At 35.0% G+C, this 18,114-nt stretch overlaps 1 protein-coding gene across 7 annotated transcripts in view; it reads right to left on the bottom strand.

Annotated features, from left to right (window-relative positions):
- The window catches only part of LOC135132916 (voltage-dependent T-type calcium channel subunit alpha-1G-like), a 117,266-nt gene that overhangs the window by 19,012 nt on the left and 80,140 nt on the right, over positions 1 to 18,114 (bottom strand). For 4 of the 7 annotated variants that reach the window (XM_064061136.1, XM_064061133.1, XM_064061135.1 and 1 more), the window contains exons 7-9: positions 8,513 to 8,677; positions 8,295 to 8,463; positions 874 to 1,516 (exon numbers count right to left, since the gene is read on the bottom strand). In XM_064061136.1, the coding sequence (XP_063917206.1) occupies positions 874 to 1,516; positions 8,295 to 8,463; positions 8,513 to 8,677 (977 nt within the window). The remainder of the gene's footprint in view (positions 1 to 873; positions 1,517 to 8,294; positions 8,464 to 8,512; positions 8,678 to 18,114) is intronic. The other 3 variants (XM_064061137.1, XM_064061134.1, XM_064061138.1) reach the window with 3 other exon arrangements.

Below are 18,114 nucleotides of genomic sequence, written 5' to 3'. Positions count from 1 at the left end.
AAAAAATCCCTGAACCAAATTTTAAAAACATTAAACTTCAAAGTTGAAGAATTAACTTCGTAATTTTGATTCTATCTAAAATTCCGGTAAAAATTGTTAAAAATTTTATCTGTCAATACCAAAAAATGACGGTGTGGATCGTCTTCTAGTGAATTGCCATCGGATTTATTCGTCGTCTTTTTTTATCACCCTGTATGAAGTGTGTCTTACATTAACCTTAAAATTTAATCGATGACAGTTGAAAATGTGGAATGCAACAACTTAACCTCACTCTTTCGTATATAAAAATTATCGCTTTTCAACAACTCTGTCTAATGTCAATCGTACGCAGCATGGATCAATAAACAACGCCAATTTGATAATTTTTTCAATTAACACCCGTTGTTACCACGCCCAAAAAATCTATTTAACTCATTTGATCCGACCTGACCTGACGTGACCTGGCCTGACCTCCAAAAAAAATCGATCGAGGTGAGTTAACTTGAAACCATACTTCATTGTGCTTAAAAAAATTGAAGTCATTTCTTCTGCCTTTTTAAATAATTGAGAAATTAAAATGGGACAAGAAATTGGGACACCCAGTATACTACTATTATTTCTGTGTATAGTGGCCATGATTAATAGATTAAAATCAGCTGAATTATTGACAATAGAGGAACAAAGCTTCTGGAACGTGGAAAATGTGAGCCACCACTTGAGCTTTTGACAAAATTGCTACTTTTAGAGCCTCCTATCAAACATTCCTTCAAACCACATTCAAATTTCATCCCCCTCGTGTAATTTCTAGTTCGGCATTTCTCCATCTTTGGAATTCTCTAGCTTAACACATTAATATAAATATGAATGTGGGAGCCCGTCCCGACCTTCACTTACCTTAAACATACGATGATCCCGTCGAACACGTTAAACCCATTCGAAATATACCCAAACAGCCCTTCGGCTATAATTTTCAGCAGCATTTCAACTGCAAAAATGGCTGAAAAAATCACGTTACTAGTCTCCACCAGATGCGTCAAGTAGTCAGGTTGGTTGTGAAACTCTATTCCCATACTCAACGTGTTTATCAGTATAGCTAGTAAAATACCCTGTTGGAAGTACTTGTGTTCAACTAAAAGCTTGATTTTCTTCCGCGCGTATTTCACGCCCTTGATTATCCCTTTCAGGATCATGCAGCATGCGATATACAACCGAGACCGCTTTTCGTTGTTGTACTCGGACTCGCAGTGCCAGAGGTCGTGGCAGCAGCTGAAGTCGTCATCGGGCAGCTGCTGCATGTACAAGTCCTCGGCGTTTCGGTTTCTGTTGCTTATTCCTCTCGTTAGGGAGCTCAGGATGGTGTCAAAGTCTATCTGGCCGGTGGGCAGAGCCGCATTGATTGCCCCCAGGGCGAGCAGTTGTTGGCAGGTCATCGCTTCACCGTTCATTAGGTCGCAACAGTCTTGAGCAATTTGTTGCTGAGTTTGGAGGATTTGCTGCTGGTTCGGCATGGATGAGATTTGCCAGATGTTGCCGTCACCTGGAAGCGAGGACTCGTATTGGTGGGAATTTATTGCCGAAAGATAATCATGGAAATACATAGAAGAGTATTTATTATTGAATGTGAGAGCAGGTAGTAGAGATTAAAGTGTTTTTGTAAGAGGTGGGATGGGGCTATTTATATTCTTTGATTCTAAAAATAACCGAATGTTTGCAATTACACTGTAATGTGTAAATACCCTTTGCGTATTTTCGTCAAGTTTGTTTTTGTATGATGTAACGAAGTGCATTTAAAAGCACAAAAAGTGTCCATAACAAGCACTTGCTTGGCATTTTCTCAACACTAATTTCAATTATTTTAAAAATTGAACTTGCTGAATAGCTAAAAAGTGATATTTTAATAATAATAATAATAAATGTAATCAGTTAAGCTTCCCCTTCAAGTTAAAAATAATGGCGTTTACGGAATTTCAATATTTCTATCAGTTCTTAAGTATAAAGACAAGGGATTTTAACTGGGACACATGTATACGCAATACAGGGTGTCCAATTTACAAAAATAACAATAATAGAGAAACTAAAATATCAAAGAGCAGCAGCTGAAATTAAGAAAAAGAAATTAGCATGAAACAAAATGATGAAGAAATATGAGCAGTGTAAGATATATATATATGTGGACAGATTTTAGAACAAAACAGCAGAGAAAACACTCGATCCGTTTACTTTGTAGAATCAAATATATGTGAAGAGGTAAAAAACCTTTTTTCAAATTTAACGAGACATAACTCCAGAATGGCACAACAATCCCCATTGGCGTTGAAGCATTCCATTTCATGAAGCTTTCTAGTTCTATAACCAAAATTTTAAACCAGATACTCAATTCGTTGAGTTTGTAGAAACGAATATATATGACAATGTCATTTGAGAGTTAAAAAAAAGCCTTTTTCAAATTTAAGGCGACACAATTCCAAAAGGGCATAAGAATTCCCATTGGGGTTTGAAGCACTGGATTTACTGAGGGTTTTTAGTTCTACAAGCGAATCTGTAGGGTGCATACTCGATTCCTTTAGTATGCAAAGACTCATATATCCGTAGAGGTCATTTGTGAGTTAAACAGTCTTTTTTCAAAGACTTTGAAGCATTTCATTTCTTGAAGTTTTCTAGTTCTATAAGGAAATTCTTAGATCAGATATTCCATTCGTTTAGTTTGTAGAAACGAATATATATGAAGATGTCATTTGTGAGTTAAAAACAGCCTTTTTTCAAATTTAACAAGACATAACTCGACATTGCTATTTTAGGCATTTGATCCCTTGAAGTTTTCTGGTTGTATTGGGCAATTTTTAGGTCGGATACCTCATTTGTTTATTTTATTGAGAAGAATATGTTTGTAAAGGCCATTTGTGAGTTGAAACAGTCTTTTTCAAATTTAACGAGACACAACTCCAAAACGACTCAAAAATCTCCATTGGGCTTTGAAGTATCGGATTCCTTAATGATATCTAGTTCTATAGACATATTCTTGGACCGGAAATTCGATTTGTTTAGTTTGTACAGACTCTCTAGAACCCTTAGAACTTCTAGAATCTTTAGAATCCAGAATCCCTAACAACATACCACAATTTCCAGAACCTCTATAACGTCTAAAACCTCTAGAAATTTCAGAATTTTCAAAATTTCTAGAACTTTCATTATTTCTAGAATTTCTCGAATATTTAGAATCTCCATGATCTTTAGCATTTTCAGGATTTCTAGAACCTCTAGAATCTTTAGAATCTCTAGAATTGCTAGAACCGCTGGACTCTAAAACTGTGTATTTCTTTGAATTTTTAGAATATTTAACATCTCTATAATCCGTAGAATCTCTAGAATTTCTAATCTTTAGAGTGTCTAGCATTTTTCGAATGTTTAGAATCTCTAGAATCTGTAGAATCTTCAACACAAACCTCTAGAGTTTCTAGAATCATTAGAAGTTCCAGAATTGCTGGAACTCCTAGATTTTAAAACTATGGATTTCGTGGAACTTTTATGATCTTTAGAATCTCTAGAATCTCCAAAATCTCAACAATCTGTAGAATTTCTAAAATTTTCGATATTTCTAAAATTTCTTGAATCTTTAGAATCGCTAAAATCCTTAGAACCTTTATAATACAGAATCTTTAGCATCTTCACAAGTTCCAGAACCACTAGAATAAAACCTCTAGAAACTTTAAAATCTATATAATTTCTAGAATCCTTAGAATTTATAGAATTTCTGGAATTTTTGGAATTTCTAGATGTTCTCAAATCTTTAAAATCTTCAGAATATTTAGCATTTCCAGAATTTCTAGAATCTCTCCAATCTGTAGAATGGCTGGAATCGATACACTTTGAAACTGTAGATTTCTTGGAATCTTTAGAATTATTGGAATTTCTAGAACTTCTTTTAAAATGTCTAAAATTTTTAGGATCTCTAGACTCTAGAATTCTGTAAAACTTCTAGAATTTTTCGAAATTCTGCAATCTTTAGAATCTCCAAAATCTTCAGAATCTTTAGAATTTCTAGACTCTAAAATTTGTACAGTCTCTAGAATCTTCAAATTCTCCACAATTTCCAGACTAAAGTCTTTCTAATCTCTGGAATCTCTGAAACTTTAAATCCTAGGGAAGCTCTAAAATTTTTAGAATGTCTGGAACCTTTAGAATCTCTGAAATCTTTAGAATCATTAAAATCTTTAGAATTTCTACAATTGCTGGAACGCTAGACGCTGAAACTTTTGGATTCTTTGGCTTTGGATTTTTTATAATTTTAAAGTTTTTAAAATCTTTAGAATTTTCAGAATCTTTAGCATCTGCACAATCATTATCTTCTTCAGAATCTCCAGACCCTCTAAGAGGTTTAAATTTTTAAATTTTTCATTTTTTCAGTTTTTTATTTTGTTTATTTTTCAGTTTTTAATTTTTCATTCAATCTTTCGATGTTCCCATTTTACATTTTTTTTTCTTCAATTTCAGTTTTTTTAATTTTTCGTTTCTTCAATTTTTCAAGGTGAAATTTTTCAATTTTTGGATTTTTCAGTTTCTTGATTTTATAATTTTTATAACCTAGAATCTCCGGAATCTCTAGAATGTCTAAACCTTTTAGAATTTTTGTAATCTCCAGAACTTTAAAATCTCTAAGAACTTTGGAATATCTAGAATTTTTTAAATCTCTAGAATCTTTTGACCTTCTAGAATGCCTGGAATCGTTAGACCCCAAAACTTATGCAATTTCTAGAATCTTTAAATTCTCTACAAGTTCTAGAATTACTAGAATCTTTGAAAACTCTGAATCTCTAGATGCTATGAAATTTGGAGAATTTTTTGAATGCGTGGAATCTTTAGACCTTAAAATTTGTACTAGAATCTCCAAATTCTCTACAATTTCCAGATCAACTAGAGCCTTTGGAATCTTTAGAATCTCTAGAATCTCCAGAATCTCCAAAATCTTAACAATCTTTAGAATTTCTAGAATTTTTGAAATTTCTAAAATTTCTTGAATGTTTAGAATCTCTAAAATCCTTAGAACCTTTAGAATCTTTATAATCCAGAATCTGTAGCATCTCCACAATTTCCGAAACCTCTAGAATGGCTAAAACTTCTAGAAACTTTAAAATCTACAAAACTTCTAGAATCTTTAAGACCTCTAGAATTTATAGAATCTCTGGAATTTTTGAAATTTCTGGATTTCCTCAAATCTTTAGAATCTCTAAAACCAGAACCTCTAGAATCTTTATAATTTCTAGAATCTCTCGAATCTTTAGTATCTCCAATCTTTAGAATGGCTAGAACCGATAAACTCTAAAACTATAGATTTCTTGGAATCTTTAAAATTTTTTGGAATTTCTAGAATTTCTCGAATTTTTAGAATATCTAAAATTTTTAGGATCTCCAGACTCTAGAATCTCTAAAACCTCTAGAATTTTTCGAAATTCTAGAAGCTTTAGAATCTGTGGAATTGCTGAAACCGCTAGATTCTAAAAGTTAGTATTTCTTGGAATCTCTAGAATTTTTTAAATTCTGGCATTCTAGTGATTTTAAAGATTCATAGGAAAGCTTTAGAAACTCTAGAATCTGAAAACTCCGGAATTTCTATAATCTCTAGAATGGCTGGAATCGCAAGACTTTAAAATTTGTGCAATCTCTAGAATCTCTAAATTCTTTACAATTTCTAGAAATACTAGAATCTTTGGAAACCCTGGAAACTTTGAATCTCTAGTTCCTATGAAATTTGGAGAATTTCTAGACTCTAAAATTTCTGCAGTCTCTAGAATCTCCAAATTCTCTACAATTTCCAGACTTACTAGAGTCTAGATGTAATCTCTGGAATCTGTGAATCTTTAAATCCTATGGAAGCTGTAGAATTTTTAGAAAGTCTGGAACCTTTAGAATCTCTGAAATCTTTAGAATCATTAAAATCTTTAGAATTTCTACATTTGCTGGAACCGCTAGACTCTGGAACTTTTGGAATCTTTGGCTTTGGATTTTTTATAATTTTAAAATCTTTCGCATCTTAAATTTTAAAATTTTTCATTTCTTCGGTTTTTTATTTTATTTCTTTATCAGTTTTTAATTTTTCAATTTTTGGATCTTCCAATTTTACAATTTTTTTTCTTCAACTTCAGTTTTTTTAATTTTTCGTTTCTTCAATTTTTCAGTGTGAAATTTTTTAATTTTTGGAATTTCGGTTTCTTGATTTTTTAGTTTTTAGAATCTCCAGAATATTTAAAATCTCCAGAATCTCCAGAACCTCTAAAACCTCTACAATTTTTGGAATCTCCAGGATTTTTAAAATCTCCAGGAATTTTAGAATATCTAGAATTTTTAAAATCTCTAGGGCCGGTTTATAGAACAGCGAATTAAATATGTAATCCTCGATTAGTTTAAGACAGGATTAAAATGTGGAATATGAGGCCGTGATTGGTTAAAACCTGCACGTTGCCTAGCGACGAACCTCAATTAAAAATTAATCTCGAATTAACTTTAACTTCGCTTTCTGTAAATTGGGTCCTAGAATCTTTTGACCTTCTAGAATGCCTGGAATCGTGAGACTCAAAAACTTGTGCAATTTCTAGAATCTTTAAATTATCTACAAGTTCTAGAATTACTGGAAAACTCTGAATCTCTAAATGCTATGAAATTTGGAGAATTTTTAGAATGCGTGGAATCTTTAGGCCGTAAAATGTGTATAATCTCCAGAATCTCCAAATTCTCTACAATTTCCAGAGCAACTAGAGTCTTTGGAATCTCTGAATCTCCAAATCCTATGGAATCTCTAGAATCTTTAGAATGTTTGGAATATTAGCATTCCTAAAATCTTTCGAATCATTAAAATCTTTAGAATTTTTACAATTGCTGGAACCACTAGATTCTGAAACTTTTCGAATCTTTGGATTTTTTATAATTCATAGAATCAATTAAAACAGAAGCAGTGTGAACAAGTTTTGAAGGAAAGGAGGTAAGTCTAGACGTAATAAGAACTATAAAAACCCTATACGAAACCAGAACTAATGAAATTAGGCCAGGGAACAGAACATCAGCACCCTTTAAAACAGTGGATGGAGCGAGACAGAGAGGAGGATTGAGCTCGCTATTATTTATCCGCCCACTGAATGATATAATAACGAAACGATAAAAGATTTATTGCAAACTCAGAAGAGAACCGAAAAACAAATATGGAGACCTGGACTGAACACACAAAAAGATGTGGACTACCAGTGAATTGCGGGAAAGTACAAATAATGAAAATAATTAAAAACAATACTGTGGCAATTAATTTAGCTTAAATTTAATTTCTAACCAGCCAACAACCCAAGTATTTAATATTGTCGTTAAAAAATATAACAAATGTTTTATGAAATCCGTTTCATATTTTTTCAACGTTGAAAACAAACCTTTCAAAATCAACACAAAACAGTCGACGAGATAAAATTAGTGATAGGTATGTGGAAGTTTCAAAGTCCGACATTATTGATTAAATCGGGGTCGGCAACCTTTTGGGGATGTTGGGCCACATTTGCAAACACAACCAATTTGGGTTTCGTAATAATAATGTTAATGATATTTACATGTAAAGGTGGGGGGTCTACATGTGTACGTAATAGTCGTAACGTAAATAAATTGCGAGATTACAAACAGACGAATAATAAACACAAATACTCGTAATGTGGACAGACAAACCCAAATTAGCAGAAATATAATTTATTGATGGTAAATAAAGACGCAAAAAGTTGCATGAAAAATTAAAATTGTTTCGGTTGTGGCAAAGAGTGTAAACATTTTACATCAATTAAATAGTTAATTAATCGCTTGATTCGAAATATTTTTCTTTATTACCTAAATGTTCGCTAAAAACAAATGTTCACTGAATTCATTTGGGTAATTGGGGTCTCTAATGTGTGACGACAAATTTTGCTGAACGCTGCTGAACGGCCCTTTGGTGTATGTTCCAGATCACAAAAATTGGCACTGATATTCAACTCTACAAGGCCGACAAGCATGCAACACCAAACAATTTTTCACGCCCTTATAACCTCCCCTGAATTTAAAAATTTATATAAAATTTTTAGCCTCACCCTTTTAATGCATAGAAAAATAACGTTCTAAAAGTGCAAATTTATTTAAAACCGTCCTGCTTTCCCACCACGTCGATAATTTCACGCAACAAGTCCACCCCATCAAATTCCTGCAAAAACATAAACAAGCACATAAACCATAACCGTGATCTCAGTTCTTAAATCTCCCGAAGAACCAACTCAACAAAAGACATGCAAAAGCTCTCCAGAGGTGTAAAAACTCACCGGCTTGGGTCGTTTTTTCGCTCGAGCAGACGTTCTTCTTATCGATGTTGGACGAGGACCCCGGCAATGTGTCGTTCTCCCCGTGAAGAACGATCACGTCGCTGAACATCACGGACGATATCCTTCTAGTGAAAGGACCTCGCGTCGGTGACAGTAAGTTTGTAGGACTCTGCAACAATCATAAGTTTCAAGTAGACTTGTGTGTTGTCGGCACTTACATCATTATTGTTGGCGGAAATCTCCTGATTGGAGGCCGAGGGCACCCTCAACAGACTCGGCCTCTTCGAAACGGCCGATAATTCCACTTCCTCGCTCCTGTTCTCGCTCAAACAGACCGAAGTCCTCCTGGAGGCGGCTCGAGTGCTCGGTACGCTTTGAGCCTGCTGTACCATAACATTAGCATCAGTTTGGGTAATTGGCAAGAGCGCTGTGCTCGTCAGTAGATGGAGGAGCTAATGGGCGTTAGCTGAATTTTGCGAGGCGAAAATGTCAAGAATGAATGAAATTCCTAGACTGAAAAGTTTTGCGCAATTTTGCAAAATTTGAAAGTGCAACTTCTAATTTTACTTAATAACTTCATTAGGTGGAGTTAAAAATAAGTCGAAACGTTTTTGAAATACGAACGTTTCAGTTACATCTATGTAAAAAAAATTGTTAATTTCTTTTGTTGTAGTTGTAAATATTATCTTCTTACTTCATCGACTGACTGTTTTTTAGAAGTAGAGGTTTTACAGTAGATTTAAATAAGTTAGGGAATCAAAATTAAACACAGTGTTTCTTTCAGTACACCTTGTTATAAAATACTGTAGTATATTTATTTTATGTTCTCACATATTAAAATAGAGTTAACATTTGAAAATTCAGAAATAAAACTTTTCTGCCGTTGTGTTTCGTCAAAAGGGCGTCGTTCACAACTGATGATAAATCTGTTACGTTATTTGTGTGTGATCGGGTCAGGTCAAGTCAGGAAGGTCCGGGGATGTTTTGGGTTGAAAATCTAGAATCCGAGATACGGAGAGTGATTGGGGAGGAAAATGAGAATAGAAGGTCTCAAAGGAATAAGACGATAGTTGTTAGAGATATAGAGGGGACTATAGAGAGGGAAGAGATTAGGGAGGCAGTAGAGAAAATTCTCGTACAGGGGAGCGTAGTTGGTGTAGACATACTGGAGCAGAAAGTCGAAGCAAAAATGGGAACTCCTGATACGGAGGAGAAAAAAGGAGAGTCGACAGAAGGAGAAGACCAGTTCCGGAAGGAAAATAAAGCAAGGACCAAATTTAAGACGGCCATGTTGACGTTGCTTGAAGATCGGGGACAAGAACTTCTACAAGACAAATCTAAATCGGAGAAGGGCTGCTCATGAACTCCTGGAGCAGACGGTGATTGAATGGAAGGTTGATGTCGGAACCCAGTAAGAAGTTGATTGAAGATGGACCATGGATTACGGACGAGGACAAGGATGAAGCAGTCAAGGTGTGGGGTGATCAGGTGATTGAAACAGTACTTGCGTTTTGGCTTATTTATTTTGATGTTGTCGGTTCGGCAGATGAGGGAAGAGTCTTGGAGTTTGTGAATTTGAAATGAAAAGAAAGGTCGGTTGAAAGCGGTGAAAACAGTTGCGTCTAAAGGGTTCTTGGAAGGTATTTGAAAGGATAAGAATTATTGAGAAGGATGAACGAAAGATAGGTTCTACGACATGCAGGTAGACGAAGAGAAAGTTTCGGGGTGATACTGGTTGGAAGTAATTAAATACAGATTATATACAAATATACAAATACTATACAATTTTGTGGGACTTGTCAGCCCCCACAAAGGTATACAATCATACGGAAGAAACGAGGTGTACTAAGAGCGGAAAGATAAAAGGAATGGTGGGGATAGAGTTTAGGGAGTTCATGTTGTGCGCGGTATATATCTCACCCAATGTAAAGTTTGAGATATATAGAGAATATCTCAATCAATTGGAGGAGAAGATGATTAGTCGGAATAGACGCTTAGTAGTGGCGGGGACTTCAATGCGAACTCTACTATGTGGGGAGCCAAGTACATCGATAAAAATCTCCTGGAAGATTGATCTCGTCAAGAGGAATGATCGTGGCGAATGAGGGCAATAAACCCAATTAGCAAGAAAGGGTTGCGGACCTTGCCGGTGAACATATAGGTTACACTCTGGAACAGAGGCAAAGAGGAAGTAAGGACATCGGAAGATCTAGAAAGATTAATAGAAGAAGCCTGTGATAGCATCTTTTAAAAATCTGGCACAAAACGTGAAAAACAACGAAACAAATAATGTGTTGCTATACAAAGGGGCGAGGCAAGGACAATGACGAAACAGTGAGAGATCTGACGGGAGAACAAGTAACGGCTAGGAAAAAACTAGGAAAAAGGATTAAGGAGAAAGCGTAGATGCTATTGGTGAGGGAATTGGAAAATGATATATGGGGTAGGACATATCAGATTGTTACAAAGAGATTTGGGATTAAAAAAAGAGAATACTTAGATACGAAAGAGCAAACAGAGATAACGAAAAAGCCAGAAATCAGAGACCGACCGGAGATATCCCCGAATTCACCCTAGAAGAATTAATTAAGGCCACCAGTAAACTTAAAAATAGAAAAGCGCCTGGACTGGATCAGATAGTAAATGAAGTCCGGAGAGTGGTAGTAAACGCAACTTCAGAGACAGTTTTGAGGGTTATGAATACATGTTTAAAAAAAAGTGTTTTCCCTAGAAAATGGAAGACGGCGAAACTTGTGTTGATACCGAAGCACTCTGATACTGATGGAGAAAAAAGATACCGGCCAAGGAATGAAGTACGTAACTGAACAAGGGTAACTATCCGAAAAAATAAGAACTGAACTATGGAACGAAGGGATAAACTACCCAAACGACGCCGAGCAATTGCAGAAACTGATCACGAAACCTTGTAACCAAACATCTAGATTAACCGGTCAAGAAACAGATACAAGATAGTAGCTAAGAAATTACACCTGCAGAGTCGAGAGGTACTGAATACATAAGAACAAGCGGAAAGCGCCAAAAAACTATTTCCTAAGTATTATCCTACAAACACAGAAAGAGAAAAGGTTAAAGAAAGAGGGATCCCTGAATTTACGATAAATGAACTACATAGAAAATCCCGGAAAGGTCTTAAAAACCGTAAAGTCCCGGGAATGGATAGAATCAACAATAAAATGGTCGCGTTTTATGTAAGAAATGCCTTGAACACCGTGAAATGGCATAAGACTCTTGATGCGCTAAGGAGGTTGAAAATACCGTCGTACCTATCTAACATGATTTGTAGTTATTTCGAGGACAGAATACTGGTCATAGGCGAGGAGCATGTAGAGATTAAAAATGGGTGTGCCGCAAGGATCGGTCATAGGGCCGTTACTATGGAACGTGTTCTATGACGGGATCTTGGGAACCAAACTACCGCATGGTGCCCAATTAATTGATATGCTGGTGAAAGGATGAGGGGCTCGTCGAGTTCGTAGATATAGCCGTTGAAGCGATAGAGGAGTGGATGGAGGAGCAAGAGCTAGAATTAGCCCCCGACAAGACGGAGGTCGTAATCCTTGCTGGAAGAAGAAAATTAACCAAGATGGAAGTGACGGTTGGGTTGGTGGGAAAAAGTGGAAAGCCAATAGGGAATTAATTACCTAGGGGTCTGGCTGGAAAAAGCCATCAAGTGGGTACAGCACATTGAGAAAATAATGCTAAAAGCTGACAGGAGCATCAAATAACTCCTTAAACCACTGTACACGGACAAGAAACACCGTAGAAGAAATGGAGCGCCAGTATGGACAGAGATAGTGGAGAAACGTACGGCAAAAGCACGGAATAGAAAAAGAAGTAGGAAGAAACAGATCGTTGGAAAAGTGGCAAGCGAGATGGGACATGGCGGAAACAGGCAAATGGAAGCAAAGACTGATCAAGGACATAAAAATGTGGATGGATAAGGGAATAACGGGTTAGATCACTGTACCACACATTTTTTGACAAACCACGGATCATTCGGGACATATCTTAAAAGAAAAGGAAAGGGAACGAAGCCAAGTGCACTTAATGCCCGACTAGCGCCACGAAGATATGCAGAGAAGACGATAAACACCATGGTGCTGACCGAAATGCGAGGAAAACAGGGAGGCGTTTCAGGATATGAACATCTTCCTGTCGGAGAAAAAAAAGGTTAGGTCAGGTCAGGTCAGGACAGGTTAGGACAGGACAGGTCAGGACATTCCGTACGCAAATGCAAGAGCTAGAAAAAATCACGAAGCTAGAAAAATATTTAGGAAAAGGATGATAATAGGATCCAAAGAAAAGAAATGGATGGTTTGTGCAGAAATGGATGCTGATCCGTGGGTAAGACAAAACCAGATGGTGTGCCGAAAATTTTGGGAGCGACATTCAACGGAAAACTCAAAGTGCAATTGGGTACATGACTGGGAAGCTCTTTGAATAAGCAATTGCGGCAAGAAGAAGAAGGAAGCTAGAGGAAAACGAAGCAATTAGCGACAACCCTGTTCGGGTTTAGATTTTGTAGGTTAACAAGGAACGCTATGGAGAAAGTTCTCTAACAGGTAGAGGTAGCGAGAAAGGATACTTGTTGTCACAAGAATTGGTAACTCTTGGTGAGCTTGGATGTCAAAAACAAATTTAACAGGGTAAGGTGGGACGGTATTGAGGGAAATGAAAAGACGACGGTTACGGACGGGCCTGACGAGGGTCGTGGGACGTAACTATTCAGATAGATGGCTAAATGTTGGCAGTCAGTGGATGGAAATTGCAGCTGGAGTGCCACAAGTGTCTGTTCAAGGATTGATCTTATGGATTTTAATTAAAATTGGATATGCGTGAAGGCGTGACTGTAGTTGGATTTGGTGGTGATAGCGGTCAAAGACCGAACGTACGTTGAAAAGACAGTGAATGAGGCAGTGAAAATAATTAAGAAATAATTTCTTCAGAGAAAAGTAGGAGTCACATATAGATAAGATAGACACAATCAAATATAGCGAGGAGAATAAAGAACTAAGAGGTGAGCAACGAAAAAAATGTAAAAGTTAATAATAGAGACAAATCGAAACAATCGAGAATAGGAGCAAAGAATAGAGAATGACAGAGGAAAGAATAGGAAGGGACCAAGTAGACAAAGAAAAAGCATAAGATAACGCATATATAAATCATTTCTCATGAAAGGAAGAAGGAAAAAACGAGGAAGTCTGTTTGTGGACAAAAGAAATTGCTTTATTCAAGAAACAATGATCTTTTTCTGAAATTGTGTAAACCATTTGATTGGGGCGGAAAAACGTAATATAATAATCTCAAAAATTCATAAACATAGGCGTACCAGGTGAAATAGTAATTTGGCTATTACTGTTGAATTTTACAACAGTAGAATACTATGAGAAAAACATGTTGAGTTGTCACAATCTGTCCCTAGTTTTTTTTTTTTTTATTATATTACATACATGAAAAGACAAAACAAAACATTGTTAGGTTAAACTACAAAACAAAAGACGAATGTTGTTAACGGTATGTCTAATACAATTTCCTCCCCTAAATTTACATATAGTGTTTAATACATTTTGGAAAATAGTTATTAGTGTATCAAGGCCATAAAGAAAAACTTTTTCGGCCGATCTGAAGTTTCAGGCCGAGGCGTAGCCGAGGCTTACAAATCAGATGAGGCCGAAAAAGTTCTCTTTGGCCGAGGTACACACAACGTTTTTTAGGCGGCCATACACACAAATTATTGGCTTTGTAAGTAATTTTGGGGTTACAAAATATTTTTCATTGTTGGAGGTGTAATAAAGGTGGAGTTCAACTACCTAGCAGTCTTTTGATTTTTTCACTTAAACAAGTGCTGATCAAAAACGCAAGGCCAAGGACGCAAAAAAAGTGACAAGCCAGTCCAAAAAAGTGACAAGTGAGTCCAAAAAAGTAATTTTGACATTTCAGTACAAAAAAGTGACACTTCATGGAGCTGCATATAAACGTAAAACGACTAGATTTGTAATGGCTGCCCAAAAAACTAGTTTAAAGTTATTTAGACGTAACCAAATAACACTGCATCGCCCCTGAAGCACAATCAATGTATTTTTGAATGTGAATTTTGAGTTGTATGTTTTTATTTATTTTAAATTTAAAACTTTTAATAAGGATATAAAAGATCAAATATAATAATAATAATAATGTAACAATATTAACGTTACTCCGTCCTAAGACTTTCGAAACTGAAAAACATTGCGATATGGAGAACTGAATCCGGAAATTTTTACATTCAGAGTAGAGCGTTACATTTTTACTTCCCGAGCGTAAGCAAAGGAAGTATTGTAATCGAGTCCGTCGGCCGACTCTCTACTTTTACGTTTTCTCGATCTTTCATGACCCCTAGAAGACGAAGAAATAGGTCTCCCATTTCCGTATGTCTGTCCGTCTGTCCGTCTGTCCGTCTGTCCGTCTGTCCGTCCGTCTGTCTGTCCGTCTGCCGTCCCGGATTTTTATTAGACAGATAATCTCCGAAAGTACTCGGCCGATTGTTGTGAAATTTTGTACTTATATTAAGAATATCATGTAGATGGTAAAACGCTAACCAAAATTTGTCTAATCATCCCCACCACTAATGCGATGACGTCACTTCAAAATTGTACATAGTAAATGGGTTTTCAATTGTATAAAATAACATAGTCCTACACATGTAGTTTACAACTCTGAATCGACTTTTCACCCGAAAGGTCCAGATTTTTGGAAAAAAAATCAAAATTATAAAACAACATTTTGAAATTGAATTTTTAATCTGCTAACCAGAATGCTTTGAAATGTTGCAGATGTTTTAAGGCTATAAAGAGCATCATAAATCTTTAGTCAAAAAATATTTGCTTATCCCCTCCAAAAATTTGATGACGTCAGCTCAAAAGTTTGTGGAATAAATCATATCTAAAATGTACAAAATATGATGAGTCTGTACTTGTGATCTATCACTCCATTCATATTTTTTGGATTTGCATATACAGGGTGACTCAAAAAAATTAATGAATGCGTAAATATATTTTATTGATTTAATCAGGAACTACAAAACCGAATGCTCTGAAATCTTGCAGATGTTTTAAGGTCATAAAGAGCATAATAAATGTTTAGTCAAAATATATTTGCTTATCCCCTCCAAAAACTTGATGACGTCAGCTCGAAAGTTTGCCGAATAAATCACATCTAAAATGTACAAAATATGATGAGCCTGTACTTGTCATTTATCACTCCATTTATTTTTTGGATTTGCATATACAGAGTGACTCAAAAAAATTAATGAATGCGTAAATATATTTTATTGATTTAATCAGGAACTACAAAACGGAATGCTCTGACATCTTGCACATGTTTTAAGGTTATAAAGAGCATAATAAATGTTTAGTCAAAATATATTTGCTTATCCCCTCCAAAAACTTGATGACGTCAGCTCGAAAATTTGCCGAATAAATCATATCTAAAATGTACAAAATATGATCAGTCTGTACTTGTGATCTATCACTCCATTCATATTTTTTGGATTTGCATATACAGGGTGATTCAAGAAAATAAATGAAAGCGTAAATTTATTTTACTGATTTACTCAGGAACTACAAAACCGAATGCTTCGAAATCTTGAAGATATTTTAAAATTATCATAAGCATGGTAAATTTTTGATCAAAACGTATTTGGTCGTCCCCCCTAAAAAACTTATGACGTCACCACAAAATTTTGCTGAATAAATCCTATCTAAAATGTACAAAATATGGTGAGTGTCTTCTTGTGATTTATCATTCCATTCAAATTTTTTCGATTTGCATATACAGGGTGACTCAAAAAAATTAATGAATGCGTAAATTTATTTTATTGATTTAATCAGGAACTACAAAACCGAATGCTTTGAAATCTTGCAGATGTTTTAAGGTTATAAAGAGCATAATAAATTTTTAGTCAAAATATATTTGGTTATCTTCTACAAAAAACTGATGACGTCAGCTCAAAAGTTTGCCGAATAAATCGTATCTAAAATGTACAAAATATGATGAGTCTGTACTTGTGATTTATCATTCCATTCATATTTTTGGATTTGCATATGCAGGGTGACTCAAAAAAATTAATGAAGGCGTGAATTTATTTTATCGATTTAATCAGGAATTACAAAACCGAATGCTTTGAAATCTTGGGAATATTTTAAAGTTATTATAAGCATGGTAAACTTTTGTTCAAAATGTATTTGCTCATCCCTCCTAAAAAAATTGATGACGTCACCCTTAAATTTTGCTGAATAAATCCTATCTAAAATGCAAAAAATATGATGAGTTTGTACTTGTGATTTAACATTCCATTCATATTTTTTAGATTTTCTTAAGAGGTGGTTCAAAAAAATTAATGAAGTCAATTTATTTTATTGATTAAATTAAAGGCAACACTTATTATTAGTATTGCACCCCAACCAACCCAATTTGGTAGACACAAAATTTGTTAAAGGAAAAACTCGGTTGAAACATAAGGGTAGCACGCTTATTTACATCGACTTTAACATTACAGACCTGCATTTGTTTTATGCGTTCACTTGGTTCCGCGAATGTGAAATAGACATGTTTATAATCAACCAATTGTGAATTTCACCGTCAAGAATTAAAATAAAACCCAATGTTTTATATAATAAGCGGAAGTCGAAGCAATAAAACCGATGGTCGTTTTGTTTACAGTTTCTCTGTTTGACTCTCACGTATGCTGTTACGCCTGTCATCTTAAATTAAGAATGTTTATACATACACGATTTTCAGTTGCCTCTGATACGTATACGTGAGTAAATTGTTTCGTTATTTTATTGATTATTACAAATCAATATTCAAAACGACCCAATTCATTTTCCCGAAAATTTGAGAATATAATAATTTTATTCTTAGTATTACACTACATCTATCCCAACTGATATACGTGTCCTTGCAAAAATGTTGATGACGTCATCGCAATTTTTTTTTAAATTCCCACTACAAAAATGTAATGAGAAAAAAAACACAATAGGCATGCAGTCGTCAAGTTTCCGACAGCGAGGGAAGTACTGTCTAAACTCTTTAGACCAATTTTTTATATTATAAAGATATTGATATTGCGTTTTCTTCAAAGTAGCTATGCTTATAGAACAACAGAATACTAAAACCATAATAAAAAATTGGTGTAATGATATGAGACAGAACTTCCCTCGTCCCTGAAGTACAAACAAAATTCAGTTCTTTAGGAAAAAAAAAACAACGTAGATAATACCAATTACAGTGCAAGAAAAAAAGAACAAGTCGCCCATGAGGACATCAAACCCGCGATCTCCGCGTTAGTAGCTCCTGCTCTGATTAATTGAGCAATGAATAGTTGAAAAACGTTGTTTTTTTTATAAAAAGTAATTATACAATTGTGTTTTTTTTTTGCGAAAATGTGCATGCCAATGGTAAAAACTCAAGGCGGATTCATAAATAACAAGTATAGGTTTATGTTATTTTATAAAATTTAAATAGCATTTACTATACAAAATTTTGAGGTTACGTTACAAATTTTAGTTAGCGTTTACCATCTACACAATATTCGTAACATACATATAACATTTTACAAGAATCAGTCGAGTCGTTTCCGAAATAATTTGTCTAATAACATATCGACACAGACAACAGAAAGACGACAGTTAGACAACGGACAGATGACAGACAGAGCATAAATAAACAAATTTTGGTCAGTGCTTTATATAACAATCTCAAGATATACCTAAACATTTAACGTGATTAGTTCAGAACCAGGAGTTTATCAGATTGGCTATTC

This window comes from Zophobas morio, unplaced genomic scaffold (genome assembly GCF_036711695.1).
Source record: "Zophobas morio isolate AGI-343-1 ecotype UQ-CSIRO unplaced genomic scaffold, CSIRO_AGI_Zmor_V1 ptg000021l, whole genome shotgun sequence".
NCBI lineage: Eukaryota > Metazoa > Arthropoda > Insecta > Coleoptera > Tenebrionidae > Zophobas > Zophobas morio.
Note: the sequence above shows the minus strand (reverse complement) of the source record. Positions and strands in the feature narration are given on the sequence as shown.